At 55.6% G+C, this 22,150-nt stretch overlaps 2 protein-coding genes across 2 annotated transcripts; both read right to left on the bottom strand.

Annotated features, from left to right (window-relative positions):
* Positions 1–350: 350 nt before the first annotated feature.
* AMER1 (APC membrane recruitment protein 1) lies at positions 351–10,543 on the bottom strand. The gene is made up of 2 exons (XM_056359932.1): positions 10,445–10,543; positions 351–8,675 (listed from the first exon to the last, which is right to left on the bottom strand). The coding sequence occupies exon 2, from the start codon at positions 8,579–8,581 to the stop codon at positions 5,255–5,257; it is 3,327 nt and encodes a 1,108-aa protein (XP_056215907.1). The 5' UTR covers positions 8,582–8,675; positions 10,445–10,543; the 3' UTR covers positions 351–5,254.
* Positions 10,544–13,670: 3,127 nt separating this feature from the next.
* On the bottom strand, positions 13,671–15,820 carry ASB12 (ankyrin repeat and SOCS box containing 12). The gene is made up of 2 exons (XM_056359991.1): positions 14,985–15,820; positions 13,671–13,804 (listed from the first exon to the last, which is right to left on the bottom strand). Exons 1-2 carry the CDS (start codon positions 15,793–15,795, stop codon positions 13,671–13,673), a joined length of 945 nt encoding a protein of 314 aa, XP_056215966.1. The 5' UTR covers positions 15,796–15,820.
* Positions 15,821–22,150: the final 6,330 nt, after the last annotated feature.

A 22,150-nucleotide genomic window follows, 5' to 3' on the forward strand; every position in this document is an offset into this window, starting at 1 on the left:
GGAGCCAGGTGATCTCTGCTCCCTGTCACCCACGTCAGCCCTGGCTGCCACTGACTCCAGCAACAGCAGAGGATGAGGAACGATGATGGGAAATTTGACACTGGGGGCTGGTGCCTTAAATGATGGGTATTTTGCAGGGTTCATTTAATGGCACAGCGCTTGGCCGAGGAGCGTGTTACGGACCAGCGCTGTGCTGTGCTCTGTACAGCATCTCTTCTATTGCCTTCTCCCACTGAAAAAGCCGCTTCACTTGCAAATAATCAAGAGACAGGAGAGGAGGGAAAAGGAAAAGATTAAATCAAGCATAAAATAAGCAATGGAAAAAAACAAACCACAAGTGAAATCCAATGTTCTCTAAAAATCTGGTTTATTCCTTAGAGTTCAGTGAAAGGAACATTCATTTTAAAACACAATCAATACATTAAAAAGTTTAAAGGACTAATAGCAATGAGACCAGAAAGAAAACAAAAAAAAACCAACCCCAAAATTCAGATAAGTCAGTCACCTGGGAGGAGCCGCTTCTGCTCCCAGGGCGCCTGCAGACCAGCTCTGCAGCCACCCGCAGCACGAGGCAGCGGGGACGCACGGGCTGACCTGGGACAAGGGCTAATTTTTTTTTTCTTTAGAACCAAGAGGGTTTTTTTTAATTTACCACTTCACCCAAGCGTAGCTTCTAGGATGATTCAATACCAGCAAGAAGAGCAGGCAGCCCCAGCTGGAGAGGAGGGAGCTGCAAAATTAAGAGGTGGAGGGAATGTGAAATGCAGCGCGGGTCCGAGCACCCCAGGAATGTTTGCTGAGCCACCTGCCCCTCCAGTCCCCATGCTGGGAACGAGGCCAAACCCATCTGAGAAAAAAATTTAAAAATTGCCATTAGGTGAAGAGCTATTTAATTAAAAGACATAAAAATCTATGCACAGCCAAATGGCTCAGCAGCAATTGCCATCTCTGCTGGCACTGGCGGGCGGAGAGAGAAGGTGACAAAGTTGGCTTTTGGCTGTAATCTTTTAGCTTTTCAGCATTTAATTTTCTTCTTGCATGTCACTGTTTGACATTGTTCTTGTCTGCCCAATTAATCACCCTGCCCTTCTGCAGAGAAGTTATTTCAGCCCTTACACCCCGCGCAGGGTTGCAAACTCTGCAGGGACACAACTCCTACAGAGTCACACAAACAAAGCAGCATATTCATTCAACTCAATAAAAAACAAAAGCAAGAAGAGCCACATTAACTAGTGTTGGGTCTTAGCTTACCAGAAGCTCTCCTTGCATTTTTGATCCCAAAATTCAAGGCAGCATTATTCCAGGAAGATGCTTGACCGATGCTGGCAATGCAGGCGGCACAGGGCTGGAGCTCCCCCGGCTCCAGCCTGGCGTGGCAGGAGAGGAGGAGAAGGTGGAACACCCCGTTAATCCCGTATGGACCCCAGGATTATTTAAAGAGCAATCCTCACACACGGAGAAGGCGATGCTGCCTGTGCCAGGGCAAAAACTGAGCTCCCAACCTGGCCAGGGAGCACCAAGGGGAGAGGAAACCTGTCACCAGATTCAAGAGCATCACCATGCACCAACCAACAGCATCTCCTGTCTGTGGATTAAAGAAAAGCCCCAGTTTTGGATAAAATAATTTAAGCAACCAGAAGGAAAAGCCGCAACTGAAATTTGCGGGTTTCTGGTTTAAAGATGGTCAGCAATACCTTCAGGGGGGGGAAAAAAATAAATCACAAAGTCCACAAATTCAGATTAGAAACAATGCTTAAAAAAAGAAAGAACAGTTGACTAGTGTGACAAAGCAGGATTAACACAAAGACATCTCAGCAGTGTGTGAAAGCGAGAGTGTGTGTATTGGTAACGGACCGGCTGCTGGGTTTGGGAGCTGGCCCTGGACACGCAGCAGAACAGCACGTTACAGGAGGATATGAGGAGCGAGGTGGTTTCCTTGCATTGCACGGGCAGTGGCAGCAGCAGCAGCAAGAATTGCCTTTTCTCCATCGGAACGGTAAACCACACCACTTTGAAAGACAACGCACACGAGTAAAATAAGAGTCCATAAAATTTCCCCATGAATATAAAATGCAAAACTATACAAAAATAGATAAAATCGACCATTTTCTTATGTGTATAAAAACAAACAAACAAAAAAAAACCAACCCCAAAGTCCCCAAAATGCAATACAGAATTACTTGGTAGACTGACCCGAACGGCAGTGGTTTCCTCGCAAGTTAACAGCCGTAATTCATCACTTTCAAGGCAAGACCTTCCCTGGAAGGGACATACTCGGGCAAGTTCCTCAAGGGAAGGTTTTCCTTAATATCTTGGCAAGACAATCTGCTATTCCTGACTTCTATGACTTATTTCTGGTTTGGAAGCCCTTTTTTATAAAAAGCCTCAATTAGCACTCTCAAATTTGAGTTCCTTGGGTAAGGCAGTATTTGACTAACAGCTTGATCCAGATCAAGGCCAGAAGATCTGGTCCTATTTATCCCGGGACAGACAGGTACTTTAGGAAGAGCAGTACGTCAGGCAGTGAAATCCAATCTGCCTGTGGCAGCAACAATTGACGGGCTGAGTTAGCATACTGAAAAATCTTATTTCTTTGGGTTAATGGAGCAGAATACGCCAATAATCCAGCAAATTAGCTCCAAAAATGCTTTTAGAAAACTCATTTTAAATCAATAGATATTTGCTTCAATTAGTTCACATTGAGTTAAGAGGAGAAACCTTTGGTATAAAGTCAGATTATCAAGTCCTGGCTGTATTGCTTTCACTCATTTGAGTCTAGAACTAAGCCCTTCCCCTACGTACCTACAACCGAAAGAATTATTCCTAGAGACATGCATCTGCAACTGAACATTCATTTTAGCACCGAGACACTTTCATACCTCACCAAGACTTTGGCCAAGGCTGCACCATGCCTAAACAAAACGCTACGCAAAACCCCCTTAACCCTCAAGATGCCTTTGGTGACACGCTAAAATAAAATAGTAATTAAAAAAACAGCAAGGGGCTGCTGCTCAGGCCAAGCAATTACTGTGCGTGCCTGTCCGCGTGACGCCGCCAGCAGTATTTGCTCGTGGTTTTCATTCCGTGAGTGGCGGTGAGATGTGCAGTGCCGAGACCAGCCCTGTCCTTACTGCGAGCAAGAGGGGAGCCTGTTCCAATTAGACAATATTCATTAGCAGATGGTCACGTGCTGTGCTAACGAGAGACTGCACTCACAACCCTGAGGCGAGGGGACCTGCCACCGGCCGGCCGACCGCGTTCTCCTCTCCAGGTGAGGGATGCGGAGCGGGAGCGGCATCAAGACCCGGGTTTGTTCCACGAAAACCCCACAGAGAGACAGGAGAAAAGAAACGTGGCACAGCAGGTTCCTGCGGCAGCACCCTGCAGCAGGACTGGTAGGAAAATACTGAAAACTTAAGGTTTAAGCCCATGGATACACAGATGGGTCTACTCCAGCCTCAGCAGGCTGGTCAGGAAAGATGACACATACGTGAGTCAAACCACAGGCAAGCAAAGCTTTGCCCTTCCCCGCTCCTTCACAGATATACAAGGACAGAGCAGTAAGGAATTTCACTGCAAAAAGAAATACCGGGACCTCATTTTGCTTGGGAGGCGGAAATAAAAAGACCCCAACCCATCCCCTTGTGCCTGTAAACACAGCGATGCCAGGGAGCTGCTGACATTTCCAACCAGAGCCATGTCCGTACGGGGCTGCGGGCAGAGAGAGCAGCAGGGGGTTACCGGCCGCGGGCAGGAGCCTGCGGGAAAAGTGAGTTGGGGTGGCTCTGCCCAGCCCTTCACCCTGCACTTTGCTCCGGAGAGGGGAGGGAACTCTGGTGACATTTCCAGTTCATGAATATTTTTTTTTTTAATGCTACAAACTCTGTTGCAAAGAAAAGCAGAAAACAGGCAACTGGGGCTGGGAACAAAAATAATCATCGGTAACTGAATTAAAATCAGAATACAGAGCCTGGACAGAAGGAGGGAGAAGCTTTGTAGGCCATGGACAGGGAGGTTTGGTTTAGGGACAAGCATGTCTGAGGTCACAGAGGACACAAGGACCAACAGCCTGGAGGAGATGTTTCCAAAAGCTTGCTCGTACAACCTCCTCAAAGTTTGCCCCCACAGCTCACAACCCTCCTCCACACTCCTTCAAAGAGGAAAAAGAAACACAAAACCTGCAGCAACCTCCAGCTTTTTTGTTCCCTCCAGTTAGGAGGAAGAAGTTGTGAAGCCCAATTTAGGCTGCGTTACATCCTGTATCCCATTGAACAGAATACTTTCCTCCTATGAATTTATGCAAAGAAAACAACTGTAAAATATTTCTTTAAAAAAAACAAACAACCCACTAAACTTCCTTTTGAAGAAAGCAACAGCATCTGCAACTTCACAGCTACAGGCACAACGCCAATTTAGCTTATTTCAAAGACCTTGTCCCTGTGGTCGTGGGCCGGGAGAGGCAAGGAGCGTGGGACAAAACACGGGAAAGGCTTTAACGGAGAATTACGCACTGTGAAGACAGACCATGACAAAGAAGGGACGGACACTTTGTTCTTAAAAGGGACACCATTGACAGCACATCTCTCCAAGCACAGTATCTTTGAGCAAATTAAAACTAGACCTGGAAAACATTACCAGCACACACACAAAAGCTCCTGCTTTCCTTTGGGGCAAGGGGAAATAAAAATAAAAATAAAAACATTACTGCAAAGCCCTCTTTCAGCTGACTCGCCTCCCATCCTCGCTCTGGAAATAACTGGTATCCTTCCTCTCAGCCTCCCCAAATCGAGACTGAGATGGAAGACATTCAAAGAGAGTCTGAACCAAAACATTTCACCAAGAAGAGGAAGAAGAAACCCAATTTCTCTCAAAAGTTTCCCCAAGACTTGCTCTATCAGCTCCAATCCTGCAGAAAACCCCCAAACCCGCCGTGCTAGCGATGGGTCCATTCCCAGCTCTTATTTTAGCAGCAACGTGAGTGCACGCTGGTGGCTGCTACTGCATTTGGCGTTCAGGAGCGTGGCGGCTCGCGCCGGAAAACAAGAAAGTGCCTCAGTGTTAACGTACGAATCCCGGAGGCGGCTCCGAACCCCACCAGAGCATCACAGCAGCAAGACCACGTACCACGGCTGTGGGAGAGGAGTGCATCTGATCAGCCCAGGTCTAAATTATAAAGTCACTCTCACAAATTGCTCGCTAACATTTTCCTCCCTCCCTGCCCTTCACAACCCTTTTCACACCCTCCCCGGCGCAGCTATTCGGCTTCAGCAACATTCACGGCAGCGCTCCGGCAGCCGGCTGGCAGTGTGTGGCTGGGGGCAGCTCTGCCTTTCAGGGGCTCTCCGCAGTGCTCGGGGCTGCTTACGGCATCGGTGGCACTGCTGGGATGCTGAGGCATGCCCTGGGCGATGCCAACGGGTTTGCACTTGACGCGTTTCTCTGGGGAGCAAGAGAAACTAAAGCCTGGGGGCAGCTCAGGCTCTGTCTCCCCCAGGGGTAACAGGCAGGCCAGCTTTTTGGTGGTGACTTCTCCACGGTACCTGTAGGAACCAGCCACCTCCTGGGACCACCTGGTGTCGGTCTGCAGAGGTAAATTGGAAGGCCTGAGCGGGAGCCTGTTCAGCTCTGGCTCTTGAGGCCACCTGTCCATTGTCTCTCCAGTGATGCTCTGGGAAAGAGGCAGGAAAGGGGACACGGTGCCTGACTGCTCCGACGGCTCCCAGTTACTCTCCACGGCAGCGGCTGGAGTGAAACCCCAGTGCTTCATCCCCCCGGCAGCTGCGTCAGTGTCATGTTGGAGGTGCTGCAAGCCTGGCCAGCTCAAGCCACCATCAGCAGCTGCCAGCTCACCCTCCTCCTTGCTCCTGCTCCTCCTCGCTCCACCCGAGTCCTTTTTGCCACCCTCCCGCTTTGACCAGAGCCGGCTCAGCTGGGGGCCGCTCTTGGCAACCTGTGAGTCAGCAAGCTCAAACTCCAGGCTCTCCGTGTCAAGCGACCGGCTCCTCCGGTCGACAGAGAGCGGTGCTGGCATGGAGGGGCTCAGCCCGTGGAGGCGCAGGTGGCGGGGCAGGCTGGCGACACCCCAGTTGCAGCTCTGGAAGGAGCCCAGGGTGTACCCTGGGGACATTCTCTCGTCACATTCAGCCAACGACTCTTTCTGTCCATAGCCATCATCAAAGGCCTCGGCAATGTCCTCACCAGCGTTCATCTCGGGGTGCTGTTCACACTCCCCTTCTCCTTCCTGCTCCACATCGACAACGTCGAAGGTGACCATGGTGGGGAGAGCAGGGAGGTTCTGGGTGAAGGAAGAGCCGGAGGCAGAGCTCCCCAGACTTTCAGAGAGGCTGGAGAAGAGGGTCCCACTGCTGGCAAACTCCACTAGCGCTTGTGAGAAGCTCACAGTGTGCTCAGGCTCGTGTTCGCTGCCCACCTGGGGCTTGTCAGAGGTGGTCTCTGCTCCAGGGCCACGCTCCTGCTCTGGGAGTCTGTAGCTGGGGAACGTCCCTGCTTTGGCTGGGGCCACGCCACCGTGGATGGAGCCCCCAAACAACCCACATTCGGGGTCCGAATCAAACCCCAGGTTGTTCTTCGTGAGCTGAATAAGGCAACTTCCTTGGGCTTTTTGGCTGTTGTAACAGTTTTCTGGACACAGAGTCCCTGGAAAATCCCTCCACTCTGGATTTTCAGCTCTAGCCACCAAAACCCCACCATTCACACCCTTGTTTGGGGCGTGCGAGGCCACCTGCTCACTACCAAGGCCACTCTGATTGTTGCCAACTGAGCTGGCTGCTCTAGTTTTACATTCAACGCATTGCTTCTCCCGGGGACACTTCTCCTTGCTGGTAATATCAAGTCGTTTCAAGACAGGCTCCCCCTGCAGCTCCCAGTACAGCAGCTCCTTCTGAATGGCTGCTAGTCGCTCTTCTTCCGTTTCCATCACCCCTCTTTTCTGATCCATCATCTGGACCAGGCTCTTCTCAGCAGGGAGGCAGAAGTCCAAGAAGTAGCTGAAGATCCCCGGGCGTGAGACTTTGCTCTCGAACAGAGATTCCTCCCCATGAGAGGGACTCATTAGTGCGTCAAACTCATAAAGTGCATCACCGCTGTAACTATCTCTGGGAAGACGGTCCTTCTTCATCTCACTAAGCCCATCTCCAGCTTCATCCTCTGGCCCCGGGGTGGTGGAGTCGTAATAACCCTCGTCACTATTAGGGGCAGACTCTTGCTGATCACTCTGCGGCGTCAGAAGGTCAACACCATCCATCGCATCCCCCACGTAGGGGTGGGCTTCCGCCTCGTGCGAGGCATGTGTCTCCAAACTGCTGCTCGACACCTGAGCTCCGTAGCTCCTGTCCCCTGCCACGTTGCTGTTCCACATCTGGTGGAGGTACTCCTCCGACTCCTCAGGTATAGCCATCTCCTCCCCACCACCCTGGTAGGTGACCAGGCAGGAGCTCCGTTTAACGGCATCTCTGCTGCGCTCCACAGAGATGGTGCTCTCAGCAATGTCAGGCTCAGCAATGTCATCACCACACCCCGTCAGGGAATCAAAGCTCTTCAGGGATGTGACGTCTCCCAAGATGAGATTTAGCAGGTCCCCAGAGTGTAGGCAGGGAGGGTCGTTGTCCATGAAGTCTGGATGAAAAGCCAGCAGCAGATTGCTGTGGTCAAACTCTGCACAGGCAACAGTGTCAGCCTCTGATTTCATACCCAGAACATCCCTCTTCCCCGACATCACCACCATGTCGCCCTCAGAGCTGCCTTCATCAGCTGCGAGACAGCTAGGCTCGGCAGCCTCACCACAGTTGGCAGCTGTGCCCACCAAGCGGTCATCCTCCGAGCTGCCCAAGCAGCCCGCGGCAAGAGGGACAGGTCCTAGTCCCCCTTCCTCCGCAGCCCCTTGGCTCTCCACTCCCACATCAGGAGCTTTGCTGGCTTCCTCTGTGTCCCTGGTCCACTCGGAGAGCTCCGCTTTCTCGCACTCAGCAACCTTGCTCTTCCGGTGACGCCGGATGCTGTTAAAAAACCCTTTCAGGCCTTTTTTGGGTCTGGGAAAGGAGGACTTATCTCCGTTGGGCTTTTTCTCACATCCCTCAATACTCCCAGGTGGAGAGCTGTCCTGCTGGCCAAAATCAAACTTGGTGCTGGCGTCTATGGCCAAGTGAGCACTTTGGGAACTTGGCAAAGGGCAAGGATGCAAGTCCCTGCTGCCCTCCAAAGGGCTCTCCAGCTGCGCCCCACTGCCCTTGTCATACGCAGCACCACTGAGCCCGTCGTGGGTCTTACACTTACTGAGGCCCTTTTTAGAGGCTACCTTCCCCTGGCCTTTGTTTCTGCCTCCAAAGAAACTGGGCAACGTACAGATGCTCCTCTTCCCTCCAAACAGTTTGAAAGCCGTTTTCTTCAGCTTGCCAGGGGGTGGCTGAGGCTGCTGCAGCTCCCCAGCTGCGACGGAGGCATTGCCCTGCTCAGGCAGCCCGTCCCCGTTCTCCGCCTGCTGCTGGTTGCTTCCCTCCCGCTGCCCGCAGACCACCGACTGTGATCTGGTCCAGGCAGGCTCCTCCGTGCAGCCCGTTTCCATGGCCACTGGTCACTTCAGGTGCATCCAGCTGGAAACAATGATTTTGGTAGCAAAGTTCTCTTCTGGGCGCAGAGATTGAAGCATCGCAGCTGATCTAAAGCAAAGAGACAGGGGAGAGAAGTGAGGAGACAGCAGCAGACGGTGCAAAGCCAGAGGCAGAGGTGTCACGAGACGAAGAGCTTCGTCACCAGCTGGAACTGGAGCTGCAAGAGTCTCCAACAGCTGCTCAGCTCCCTCCACTCAAAGCTGGGCACAAAAACATCACAATGTTGAAATTTGAAAGTTTGCAAGTACAGGAAAACCAGGTGTCTCCATTCAGCTGCCATCTCTGTTCTCCTGCCCAAACCCTGAGCCACCCTTCACTCCATCTCCTTCAGCTGCCCAGCCTTTTTTGCCACTGGGCCAGTCAGGTTCGGTCACCAGCCATTTTTGAGCAGGGAGACACAGGCTGCTCCAGCGAGCAGGGACCGACACCTGCCAAACCCCACTTCCAGCTCTCCCAGACCTCAGGCCAAGATACAGGGAGCATTGTCACACAGAGCTGGACCAGGACGTGGCCCATACCCTGAGCATGTGTCCAGGAAGAAAGCTGTTTACTAGATTATTTTTTTTTAGAAGATTTCAATTGTTTTTGGAAATTACCTGTCCAGCGAGAAAGAATTGCATTAAAAATACCCACTATGAACCACCTTGAGCAGATTATCTCAAAAGCAGAAAGGTAGGTTTTAAATTTGATCTGGATTGATGTCAGCAACAGCAGAACTAAAATAATAATGTTTCTTTCACAGAGATGAGGTTGAGGAAAGCAAATGCAATAAAAATCATAATGCACTGCCAAGCCATAATGCCCAGGGCTTAGCTCTTGCTAAGGCGAGGCTTTCCATAGCATTTAGCCAGGGATCCTAAATAAAAATACACCCAAACGATGGCCTCTGGCTCCTGCAGGCCGACAGCAAACCTAACATTTAAGATTTTATTTCTTTTTCTCCCCTCAAACCTGGGGAACATGGCAGCGCTGCTTTGCCTTTATAATTAACGGTAACCCCCAGCGTCCACCCGCCCCACTCAGGTCAGCAGCTGGCTGGCAGCCCCCGCCCTCGGCCACCAACATCCCCCTCAGAACACCCAGCCCCCCCCTCCCCGGGCACCCTGCCCCCCCCCCCCCCCCCCGCCGGACTCCTCCCGGCCTGGCCGAGGCCCGCAGCCCCCCGCGGTGCTGGCTAGGTGACACGCGTGTCCCTGCGCGCAGGGCGCCCTGGAGGGGGAGGGGGCCGAACCGAGACAGAAGCGAGATTTAAAAAATTCAATTTGAAAATTATTTGGCCACGGCTCCGCTGGCACCAGCGGCCGCCGCCACGGCCAGGCAGTACCTATCTATGGGCGTGCGAAACGTAAAGGCACCGGGTGCGAACACCCTCAAAACGGATTTCGAAAAATAGGAGGGGGGGGGTAAAAACAAAAAGCCAGCACAGAGCGAGGAAAGCTGGCGGGTCCCCTCGCCCAGCGGGGCTGGGCCTGCCGGGGCAGCGGGGACGGGCGAGGGGCGAGAAGGGCTGCGGCCCGGCCCGGCCCCTCCGTCCACCCCCGGCCCGGCCTGGCGGCAGCGCGGCCCGAGCCCCCGGCCCTGCCCCGGCTCCCCGGCCCCGCCCGGCCCCGGCGCTGCCGCTCAGCTCGCCGGGCCCGCGGGAGGCGGGAAGGCGCGGCCGCCCCGGGCGGCGGGGAGGGGAGGGGAAGCCGGGCCGGCAGGGAGGCCCCGGCCCGCAGGAGGAGCCGCGGGGAAGCGCCCGGCGGGCACAGGGGTGGCCCGCGCCCACCCGCGGGGAAGCGGCGGCTCGGCTCGGCCCGGCCCCCCCCTGCACTTACCGGGCGCCCGGGGGCGGAGCGGGGCGGCGGGGCCAGCCCGGGCCGCCGGCGAGTGGCCCCGGGTCAGCGGGTCCGGCCGGCGCGGCCGCGAGGGGCGGGGCCTGCGTGACGCAGGGGGCGGGGCCGCGGGGCTGGAGGGGGTGGGGCCCGCGGGGCGGGGCCGCCGGCGCGGGGCCACGGGTGACAGCGGGACACGCGGGTGGCAGCGCGTGCGGTGTGGGGGGGCGGGGCCGTGGCGCGGGGCCGCCTCGCCGCGGGTGGCCGTGACGGTGGGTGACGCGGGGGGCGGGGGGCGCTGCCGTGACGCGGGCGCCCCCGCGTGACAGCGCGTGTGTGCCGGGCGGGGAGCCGGGACAGGGCCCCGCGCGCGCCGCGGGGGTGGCACCGTCGCGGTGTGTTACCCTCACACGCACCCACCCACCGCCGCATCCCGCGCTCCTGCCACCCTGGCACTCCCAGTACTTTCCCCCCCCCCGCCGCTGACACCCCACCACCCCCCAGGCTCACCCCCACCCACTGCTGCACCCCCAGCTCGCACCCCCCCCAGCTTACACCCCCCCCAGCTCACACACCCCCCAGCTCACACCCCCCCCAGCTCACACACCCCCCAGCTCACACCCCCCCAGCTCACACCCCCAGCTCACACACCCCCCAGCTCACACCCCCCAGCTCACACACCCCCCAGCTCACAAACCCCCCAGCTCACACCCCCCCAGCTCACTCCCCCCAGCTCACACACCCCCCAGCTCACACCCCCAGCTCACACACCCCCCAGCTCACACCCCCAGCTCACACACCCCCCAGCTCACACCCCCCCCAGCTCACACACCCCCCAGCTCACACCCCCCCCAGCTCACACCCCCCCAGCTCACACCCCCCCCAGCTCACACACCCCCCAGCTCACACCCCCCCCCAGCTCACACACCCCCCAGCTCACACCCCCCCCAGCTCACACCCCCCCCAGCTCACACCCCCCCCAGCTCACACACCCCCCAGCTCACACCCCCCCCAGCTCACACACCCCCCAGCTCACACACCCCCCAGCTCACACACCCCCCCAGCTCACACCCCCCAGCTCACACCCCCCCAGCTCACACCCCCCCAGCTCACACCCCCCCAGCTCACACCCCCCCAGCTCACACCCCCCAGCTCACACACCCCCCCAGCTCACACCCCCCCAGCTCACACCCCCCAGCTCACACACCCCCCAGCTCACACCCCCCAGCTCACACACCCCCCAGCTCACACCCCCCCCAGCTCACACACCCCCCAGCTCACACCCCCCCAGCTCACACCCCCCCAGCTCACACCCCCCCCAGCTCACCCCCCCCATGCATGGCTGACACCCACCCACCACCACCACCCCCCTCACACCCACCCTAGCACAGCCCCAGCCCCCACCCACCCACTGCACTCCCAGTTCCCCCCCCCCCCCCAGCTGACACCCACCCATCCCCAGCTCACCCCCGCGCACTCACCCCCGGCTCACCCCCACCCACTGCTACGCCCACAGCTCACACCCACCCACCCACTCACGGCTGACACCCACCCACCACCGCACCCCCAGTTCCTGCCACCCACTGCACACCCAGTGTCCCCCCCAGCTCACCCCCACCCACTGCCGCACCCCCAGCTCACACCCACCCACCCACCCCCAGCTTGCACCCACCCACTGATCCCCACCCTCCGGCTGACACCCACCCACGCACCCCCAGCTCCCACCCCCGACCCTGGAGGCCCCCCATCCCCATGCACCAGGCCGGGGGCTGCGGGTGCAGCAGGGACCCCAGCAGCAGCCCCCACCCCCTGGGAGCAGGGCGTGTGCGGCCCCCTGGAACGGAGCTTCCCCCATGCTGGAACCTTCCAGCTCCTGCTGGGGTCACCCACGCTCCCGCTGGTCCCTCAGGCCACTACCAGCCCCCCGGAGCAGTGGCCACTGCAGGGGCAGGGGGAGGGAAGACCCCCCAGCTCCCCACGGTCCATGCCCGGCGCTTTGCCCGGCCCGTTCGATGCCCTAACGCCCCCCCCGGGAGATGCCCCACCGCCTAATTAATAGACACTGATGAACAGGTTCCATAACGAGCCCGTAAATAACACGATGCACGCCTGTGCGTCGTGGGGTGCGACCTTGGAGCCCCCCTGCCCCCACGTGGCTTGCGGTGCCGCTGGGGCTGGGGGGCTGCATCCTGCCGCATCCCCACAGCAGTGCGGAGCCTGCAGCTCACACCGTGGCAGCTGCCAGCGCTGGGGGGGGGCGACCCCCAGCATCCGAGCCTCTGGGGTGGGTTGTCCCTGTCACCGTCCCCATCCCTGTCCCTGTCCCCGGGGTGCCCAGCACCAGGCCCAGCCCCCAACCCCACCGCCACCCCCCGGCCATGGCACTTCCCTGCAGCCCCTCAGCGGGCCAGTGCTGCCGGACCCCGAGGGCGTTCCACCAAACAGGCCACCAGAGTTTAATAAGAATATAGCAATGACACTTTTAATTAAAAAAATCCACCACAACCAAACAAAACCCAGGCAGAAAAGACCCTCGGCCATCACACAAAGCACTTTTGGGGCGAGGGGGCAGAGCTGGGGCAGGGGGTCGGGGTCGGGGACCCCCGGTGCTGCCCCGGGAACGCTGGCTTCGCGCCCTGGATGGTGACGCTGTGGTGGTGGCACACGGCCAGGTCCAGGCTCCGGCCACCAGCGCTGGGCTACCGGCCTGAGGGGGTCTGGTGGGAGCCCTCAGGGGAAGGGGGCTCAGCGCAGCCCAGGCCGCACTGGGGGGGCAGCAGCTGGCACGAGGCCTGGTGGCCCCCCCTGCTCCTTCCCACCCCACCCCCCAGGCGGGCAGGGGGTAAAGCAGCCTCTGCTCCTCACCCTCTGCACCTTTTCCCAGCCCCTTCCCCAACAGCATCAACCCGCAGTGAAAATCCCTCGGCAAAGGGGGGTTCCAGCCAAAACCACCCAAAGCAGACCCTGCCCCACCGCCGGGCCACCAGGCAGGAGCTGAGGGGTCTCTCCTGTTTCCCCCTCCCCACACTTCCACACTGGCACTGCTGTTTTGGAGACACCGAGCGAGCGAGGAATACTTTCCGACCGCAAACTCATGGCAGTTCCACAACGCACGGGCGTCGGAGCAGCTTTGTGGGTGCTTGGCCCCGTGGGGGCAGGTGTCCCTCGGGGGCAGGCGTCCCTCGGGGGCAGGCGTCCCTCGGGGGGCAGGTCCCTTGGGGGCCACGTGTCACGGCTGGTAGCGGAGGTAGTTGGCCAGCACCGTGGGGATGTCCAGCTCGCTGAGCGCATGCAGGCGGCCAGCCCGCTGCAGGAGGCGTCTCGTCACCAGCCTGGACTGAGACATCAAGGACTTGGGATGAGCTGCGTCAGGAGAAGGAGGAAAAACGCGGTGGTTACCCTCAAGGCAGGCAGCGCCGCTCCCCTTCCAGCCCGGGACATGGACAGACCAAAGCCAATGCCGTGCTGGGGCTGTTTCTGCTGCGTGCTCAGCCACGAGCTTTGCAGCATGCGTATCACAGGAGTTGGGTGTATGGAGGTGAAATCTTCCACCACCATGGAGAAAGAAGCTTTTCGGACATAGGGAGTACAGAAGAGCCGCAGCTGCGCAGCAGGAAGGAGAGGAATGGCAATGAGCAGCTTTTAACCCGACAGATCAAGTGAACAAACTTTTTTCTGCTCTATTAAGTAGAAAAAACAGGCTGCCGGAACCCCTGTGTGCTCCAAACCAGCACCGGCCGCAGTGAGGACCTGCATCAAAAGCAGCTTCTCTAGCAAACGTCTAGAAATACTCATGAAAAGTAGATGCCGCGGTGAGTGAGAGAGGGCCGATACCCACATCAGTGTATGTGGTGGCTGCACCGAGTCACAGCCCAAACCCCGAACAAGATCACCTGCCTCCAGCTGCAGCCGGCAGAGGAAACTGGGGGGTATTTGGTGGGTGTACCCTGAAAACGAGCCCTCCCATGACACCCTCCCCAAGATCCCAGCAAATTGTTTTAGGAGTTTCCTGCGGTGCCCACCAGATTTAACCACCAGTGGGGGACCTGTTCTCCACAAGCCTGCGATGTCCTCTGCTCTGTGTGGTGTCGGAGGTGGGTTTTCTGGCCTGGATGCAGCAATCACAGGAGGAGGGAAGACCCCCCAGCTCCCCACGGTCCATGCCCGGCGCTTTGCCTGGCCCATTCGAAGCCCTAATGCCCCTCCGGGGAGATGCCCCACCGCCTAATTAATAGACATTGATGAATAGATTCCATAAGGAGCCCATAAATAACGTGACATAAATAACGTAAGGGTGCAGAGTGAAGCAGTGCAGGGACGCAGCTCTAAGGGTGCAGAGTGAAGCAGTGCACTCAACTCCATAGTTTAAGGCTGGAGAGACCCACGCAGTCAGGTGATGCTGCAAAGGGAGCTGAGGCTCGCAGGAAAGCCAGAGTAAGGCTGTTGGGAAGCAGAGGGAAAGGGAAGAGGGATCTGAAACAGCTCACACCCAAACGAGCATAATCAGGATCGTTCCAGCCCCAGGGCCACGCGCACAGATTACCTCTTGCCTGCAGCAGCAGCTCCAGCCCCTTGCTGCGGGGTGCCGTCTCCTCTGCCCTGACGTTGGGCAAGTAGACGTTGGCTCCAAAGTCAATGAGCAGCTCGATGAACTCACTCCCGCAGCCGTGCCTCAGGCAGGTTTCCAGCAGAGTCTTGGGCTCCTTGATCTGGGCAATCACGCTCTCCTCAGTGCAGTTATAGTTGGGATCGGCACCGTAAAGCAACAGCATCTTAAAGCACTCAAGATGCCTGTACACGGCGGCAAGGTAGAGGGGACCGGAGCAAGTCACCGAGTTGGCAGCCCACACGGGCACCCTCGCGTGAACGTTGGCTTCTGCGCCATGGTCCAGGAGCTGCTGCAGGATGTCCACATTGCCGTCCCTCGCGGCAATGAGCAGCGGCGAGCAGTTGTTGTAGATGCTGCCGATGGGGCTGGCCCCTGCATCCAGGAGGACCTTCACGCATTCCCGGTGGCCGTTGCTGACTGCCATGAAGAGCGGGGTTTGAGCCTTGACGTCCAGGCTGTCCACCTCCGCCCCATGGGCCAAGAGGACCTTAACGCTCCTGACGCGGCCCCAGGTGGCAGCCAGGCGCAGCGGGGTGCTGGGCACCCCCCAGCCACTCCGGCGGTTGATGACCCTCTTGTACCTGTCCTGGGACAAGAGCTTGTCTAGGGTTTGGTAATTGTCCTCGGACACTGCTCGGTTCAGCTCCTCGCTTTCTCCATTGTCATCTTCATCTTCTCTGGGCTGGAGCATGGAGAACATTTTAGTGATATCCATTAAGCTCATGTTTTCTGGCCTGTCTCCCATGTACCACTGTCATCATAAAAGGTAAAATGATCTACGGGACAACAAAAACAGCACCACCTTGGGTTAGAACCAGCCCCCCAGCACCGACACCATCTTTTTATATATTTTTTTATATACATATACACAACTTAAGGAAGATTCTCAAAAAGAAAAAAAAGAAAAAAGACAAATAACATTGGATTATGCTGCTGCTGACAGGCCTCACCCAGCCACCCACAGGGAACCCACCTGTGAAGGGCTCAGCCGGGGCAGAGGCCATTGCTGTGGCAGGTACGTGGGCCACCTCCATTTAAACACTGCGATCTAGAACACGTCGAGGTAACTGAATCTGGTGTTGGAGTTCGAATGCTGCACGAGGACCTCACAGGCTTTTACTCTCTGGTTTTAAATTATTTGATGCTGTACTGCCAGCCCCTGAGGCGGTGAGGGGGATGGGAGCGCTCATGGGGCACCTCGAGCTCAGGAAGGCTCCTGTAAGGATCCCGCCGGTGGGTGAAGCCATCTGTTTTGCCAAAACCCTCAGAAATCACCTCATCCAGCTGGCGTCCGTGGGAGCAGCGGAGTGAAGAGCACATTGGAAAACAGCAGGAATCAGCTCTGCTTCCCGTCGGCCGAGGCCTTGCTGGAAGCCTCGCTGGCACCTGCACTTCCCCGTAGTTTGGGACCCACGGAAAACTCAGAGTTTTGATTTAGAAGCCAGCAGCGCTGCAAAGTGTTTACACCCTGCCACTCTTTAAAGGGATTGGATTTCAAAATAGGAGACAAAGTGAGCATGAAGATGGACAGTTTGATTAAGGACTTTCAGCATTGCCCTTCCTGAAACGCCACTGGCCCTGGCGTTCAGCAACCCCTCTCCCTGCCCATGCGAGCCCAGGGAGCACGGCAGCCAAGGCTGGAGCTTCTATAGCGGGGGGTACAGGGTGGTGGGAGGAAGGCGAGGGGATGCCGAGAGGATCAAAGCGGAGCCAGGACTGAGCCACAACATGTTTCCCAGGTGCTGGGTGCAGGATCTGGCCTCACTGCACCGTGCAGCAGCAAGGAAGAGGAATGCGATGCCCCGGCCGGCACCTGAGCAGCTGGGAAACGCCCGCCAGGAAGAGCAGAGGAATTTCTCGTCGTATCGCTGCCCTGTACATCTCGGATTTCCTCGGGGAGAGGTGGCAGTGGCAGAGCTGGGTCTCCCAGGTGGCTCATCTGATTGAGGATGATCCCAAGGGCCGAGGGAGCCTTGGAAGAGGCAAGGAGCTGCACTGAGTAATTAGCCTCCTTCTGCAAATGAGCCTGACAGTAACGAGGCAGTCACGGGAGGCTCGTCCCACATCTGCTGGCAGTGGCAAGGTGTGCGAGCCAGAGGAATCCCCCAGGCAAGGCCACCTTCGCGTCTTGGTTAAATAGAGCAAGTCTGATGGCAGCAGCAGCGGCACAGCTCTGCTGCCTTCCACCTCTTCCACCAACCCAGGCAACTTGTACAGAAACGAGTGAAATTATAACGCTACTGCTAGTCGTTAGACACGCTGATAATGGGTTCCAGAGCTTGGAAACCCACCACCACATGGCTAATGGGGTGGGGAGGGTTATTGCCGATTCAATTAAAAAAGAAGGGTCACTTGTTTTCCCAAGGGAAACAGTCTAGAAAAGTAAAACACTAGCTGGAACATTTCCTGAAGACACAAGGAAGCGTCTCCACAGGGGTGTTGCTGGGACAGTGTAAGCACTCACATGGAGAACTCACAGAGGTTCCTCAACCAGAAGAACCCAAACCAGAGCTGTCACGTCCTGAGCTGGCGGAAGCTGTCCACACATCCGCAGACCCCCAGAAAAAAAGGTTTTGGCTGGAGCTAAAGGTGACAGAGCATTCGCTCAGGCTTTTACAGCTGGTTACCAAGTTACCTTCAATTGCCCGATGCTGCCTTACCTTTGGGAGTCAGGTGATGCTCACAGCCAGGGCGGGCGAGGCAGCGGTGGTCCCATGGCAAGTTGTCCCTCGGTTTAAAAAAAGAAAAAAGAGAGAGAGAGAGAAGGAGAGAGGTTCTTGCTGTGTCGGGGATGGATGTCCGATCTGTGTGACCAGAACGACACAGGCTGTGAAGCTCACAGCTGAAATGCCACCGAGAGGAGATGGGCCAGGGCGCTGGGGCTAATTTTAGCCCCTCAGGGGTTTTATCTTACCACTTCCATTCTTGGAAAGTTCCCTCTGGGTAAATATAGAGAGGGCAGCGAGGTGGGGGGAGGCTGGGACAGGTGCTGGAGGCTGCTCGACCCATCCAAGCAGACACAAAGCATTTGCTTCACCGTTTCCTTGCAGAAATCGCACGACACCGGGCAGTTCGGAGCCCCCTGCCAGGGCAGAGCGCATTCCCCGCCACAGCACCAGCCTCTGCCTTATCCTGGTTGCTGCCAATCACCCCAATGGGATCCCTCTTAACCCCTCTCCCAACCGCCTTTTCCAATTTCAGAGCAACACGAGTGACCATTCGTAACATCCAGGATCGTTTATGAACACAGGAAGGGCAAAGGGCGCCGAGGAGGGTCCAGGTTTCTCGCCTGAGCTGCTCCGTAGGCTTCCCTCCCTGCTCACCTGCTACAACTGACGGCTGCTTCGGCTTCAAAACATGAAGCAGCACGTAGCAAGGCAGGAAAACTTTACAGGGGCAAAGAAAACAAGCGGAGAGCAGCGTTTGGGCTGTCTTATCACAAGCTGTCAGCTGCTAAGTGCAAGTGTATTTTATCCAGTTCCCTTTAAACCTTTTCCAAACCTTTCAGCGGTGGAGCAGGAGCGGTCTGACAGTTTGACACTGACAGGCATTATCAGTGGTACTAGATAATGAGAGGGGAACCAAATTATCTGGCAGAAAAATCTCCACTGCTACAAGAAGTAAGATCAGGGGGCTCTGCAAAACACTGATCTGTCCCCACCATCACCACCACACTCACAGCTTGTAGTCACGCTGTGGAAAGCATGGTGAGCAGGAAAATGCTTGATATTGATAAGCATATTGATATGACTTTTGGCTTCCTTTTGGCTCATAGTTTCACTCTCTCGAATTTCACTCAAAAATAGATTGTTACTTCACAAGGGTCGGTTTCCCAAAGTCAACACTATGAATAGAATTATTGAGTAGGAGAAATGGAAGAAACATGGGAGCAAAAGCCTGAGTTCAGGGTTTAAGCATCAAGAAGCTGCAACCGCAGCAGGGACGCTTCAGTCAGAAGAGCCAAGCCTCCTGGAAACCCCTTCAACAAAATGTAGAAATAATAGTAGCAATTAAAAAGACAGCGTGTTATAAAAGGAAAAAAGGGGATACAGACAACAAAATGAATACATGTTAGAAAATACGAAATGTAGGAAACTGTGAGGGAACTTAGAGATGAAAGGAAAATCCTTGAATGGAAAATGTGATGATAAACTGCATATTCTTTTGTTGTTGCAGCTGCTGTTTAGTTGTTAACCAAGAAATCTTAGAAACAAGACCAGGTAAGGAACAGAGATTGTATCGAATACTAATGAAGCAACAGCTACAAAGTCCTCACTGTAAATCTGCCCTGAGCTGGAGGAACGCAAACTGACGCTGTGCTCCCATAACAGCCAAAGACAACCGTTGCATGGCATCCATCCTGCACGAACATCGAAATCAGCATTTTCAGATAAACCCTGACTGGGAGCCCAGGGAGAGGTGGCTGATAAATCTGACCCGTCTCGGATAAGCTTCCCAATGCTTCCAGCACCGGGGAAGGCTGAGGGGTCAGGAGGAGCCTTCACCTGCTGCCTGAGGCTGCCCTGAGCTGTGGGCTGCCCGGCACGTGCTTCAGGCAAAGCAGCTCCTTTATCAGCTCTCTATTAATTGGGGAAGAATTAAAGGGCAGAAGCATATTTAATGCCAGTCAAGGTTTTCTGGGAAGGCAAATCCTGTCCAACAAAGTTGTTTCCATTAAAAAGATTATAGCTATTAACACAGCTGAGAAGAGGTAATGAGCTTTCTGATTTAACGCTGCTAAGCATTCTGATTTAAAACTTTAGTGCTAAACAGTACCAAATAAATCATGTTGCAGGGATTAAGGATTTACTAACAGCCTTCAAGGTTGGAAACACAGTTACGGCGCGGCGCTGCTCCTGACTCCTGCCTTGGAACTGTGGGTCACTGCCAAAGCGCGGCAAAGCCTTCCAGCTCGGCAGCTTCCTCATGCCCATCGGGACACCTGCTTGCAGCTTGCCGGCTCCTACACCTGCCCGTTCTGCTGGCCACCCACCGGCCACCCAGCCTGGGGACAGCTCCGGCAGCAGCATCGTTCAGGCATAAACCACGAGAGGACACTGACCCCGCAGACCCTGCGCGCACTGTGCACCCGCACAGCAACAGCTCCCAGGGCCCCTTCTTAGCCACTTCGCAATTCCATGGGCGCCTGAACACACAAAATACATAGATATGAAGGAGGAATCCAGCAACTGTTTCTTCTCCATGAGCTGTAATTCCTCGAGGAATTTCGGCAGCATCAGAGCCTCAGAAGCTGGGCAGCATTGCAAGGCGGCTCCTGCTGCCGCTGCCTTCCAGGAGCCCCTGTCCTTTTAGGTCCAAGGATGCGCTGGAGCCAGCAGCTGCGAACCAATGTGAGAAGATGATCATTAAGGACCTGAGATACGACCCCAGACTCAGCACGTGCCCCTGCTCTTCATCACATGAGTTATCTGCGTGCCACTGATCATTCACGTAAATTTGCCTGTTTGCCCTGGTGTGCTTTTCTAAACATGCTCCAGAGCTGGCAACACTTAGATTATTTTTGGAAGAACTAGGGGGTCTTCTCTGCTTTTATTCTACAATGCTAAAACACGCTGGCTCTCGTTCCAAAGCATTGGGCGTGGGGAATAAGGCTCTAACAGTCAGCTCTGAGCCATGCCACCCACAAAAGCATCTTTGCCCCGAGATCATAAACCATCTATTCGATACGTAAAGGGTTTTTTTTATTATTATTCAAAATATCAGGCAATAAGAGCAGACATGGGAGAACTCTCTGCTCTTAAAGGATTCTCCAGCAGCAGTAGGACTGCAACCACCACCTTTTGGAACCAGAATTTCTGATCGTGTGAGTTGCCAGTTACCCCAAACACCTTCTCATGCCACAGACGCTGGATCACTGCAGAACAAAAATCGTTGCTTTCAAAGCATTACTGGTCACTTGAAAAATAAACCAACCAAAAAAAACAGGCAAAGGGAAGTACCGAGTTCTGAACGGCTGTATGAAGGGGCGTAGGAATAGGATAAAACACAAGAATTGGGCCAGGTTCCCTTGAAACAGCAAGCGGTCTCCTCGTATCTCTGTCCTTTCCCTGGTGTCCCCTTTGCCAGGTGGGATTTGTCAAAGTCTCTGTGACGTTGAAGTCCCTTTAAGCGCCTCACCAGGCAGGGGCCACCCTTCACCGCTGTACAAAACCTGGAGCACCTGCAGAACACTCAAATTCCAGGGTCCCGGCCAGCCCAGCCCTCGGCCGCAGCTCTGCGTGGCTCCGGCGCTCAGCCTGCAGAGCATCGGCCAGGAGCAGCGCCCGCAGCTTCTGCAGGTCCCTGCACCGGGGGATGCAAGAGGGCTTGTGCGTATGTGTTTTATTGATTCTCACTCACGCAGGACTTCCTTGCTTCTCTCCCGCAGGTGAGCAGGCTCCAAGACCTGTTCTTTGTTAAGACAGAGAGGGAAAAACACAGATTCAGTAAGCAGCATTCACTTGTCCCAGAAGTACTGCAATGGAGCTGTGGGAAACTGCTCCGGGCGGACCTGCGGAGGGGTTATTGCTCGAGGCTGCTGGGGTTTGCGTTGCTCCCCATCCCCTCTGCTCCCCGCAAGGAAAACACGGATCACCGGAGAGCACTTGAATCTACAAGCTGATCGCACACAGGAGAAATTACTATTAACACACCTTCTGCTTACCGTTACAGAAACGTTATTCAGGACAAAACGTCACCTTAATTTTTAAACTTTATTTTATCGAACGTTGGAGGATTGGCAGCAGCCCCACACACCCACTGGTGGGTGCAGCCCCATGCCAAGGACCGACTGCATGTTCCCGCTCAGCAGCACGTGGCTACGGTAAAGGGTCAGCCCCATTCCCACACCACACCAGCTGCCACAAGTCCTTGCCCGTGTAAACAAATCAAAAAAATGCTCTTTCTGCTGCTGCTCTGGGTTGGCTTTTTTTTTTCCTTTTAAAAAGTCATCAATCCAAAAAATCTGCAGTCTACTTTCGGTACCAGAGGAGTTATATCCATTTTACATATACGGATGAAGCCTTAACACCAATATATCTCTAGCAAATCATCACTCCCATCGTTAACTGCTGGGTAACTAAACCAAATTAAACTTGAGT

The sequence above is a fragment of the Falco biarmicus genome, chromosome 14, assembly GCF_023638135.1.
Source record: "Falco biarmicus isolate bFalBia1 chromosome 14, bFalBia1.pri, whole genome shotgun sequence".
In the NCBI taxonomy this organism is placed as follows: Eukaryota; Metazoa; Chordata; class Aves; order Falconiformes; family Falconidae; genus Falco; species Falco biarmicus.

Bases quoted from the DNA above. Each gene is read 5' to 3' on its own strand.
- AMER1 (XM_056359932.1), bottom strand. From the start codon at position 8,581: ATGGAAACGGGCTGCACGGAGGAGCCTGCCTGGACCAGATCACAGTCG.
- ASB12 (XM_056359991.1), bottom strand. From the start codon at position 15,795: ATGGGAGACAGGCCAGAAAACATGAGCTTAATGGATATCACTAAAATG. The intron at 13,805-14,984 runs GTAATCTGTGCG...CTCCTGACGCAG, and splicing joins GCTGCTGCTGCAGGCAAGAG to CTCATCCCAAGTCCTTGATG.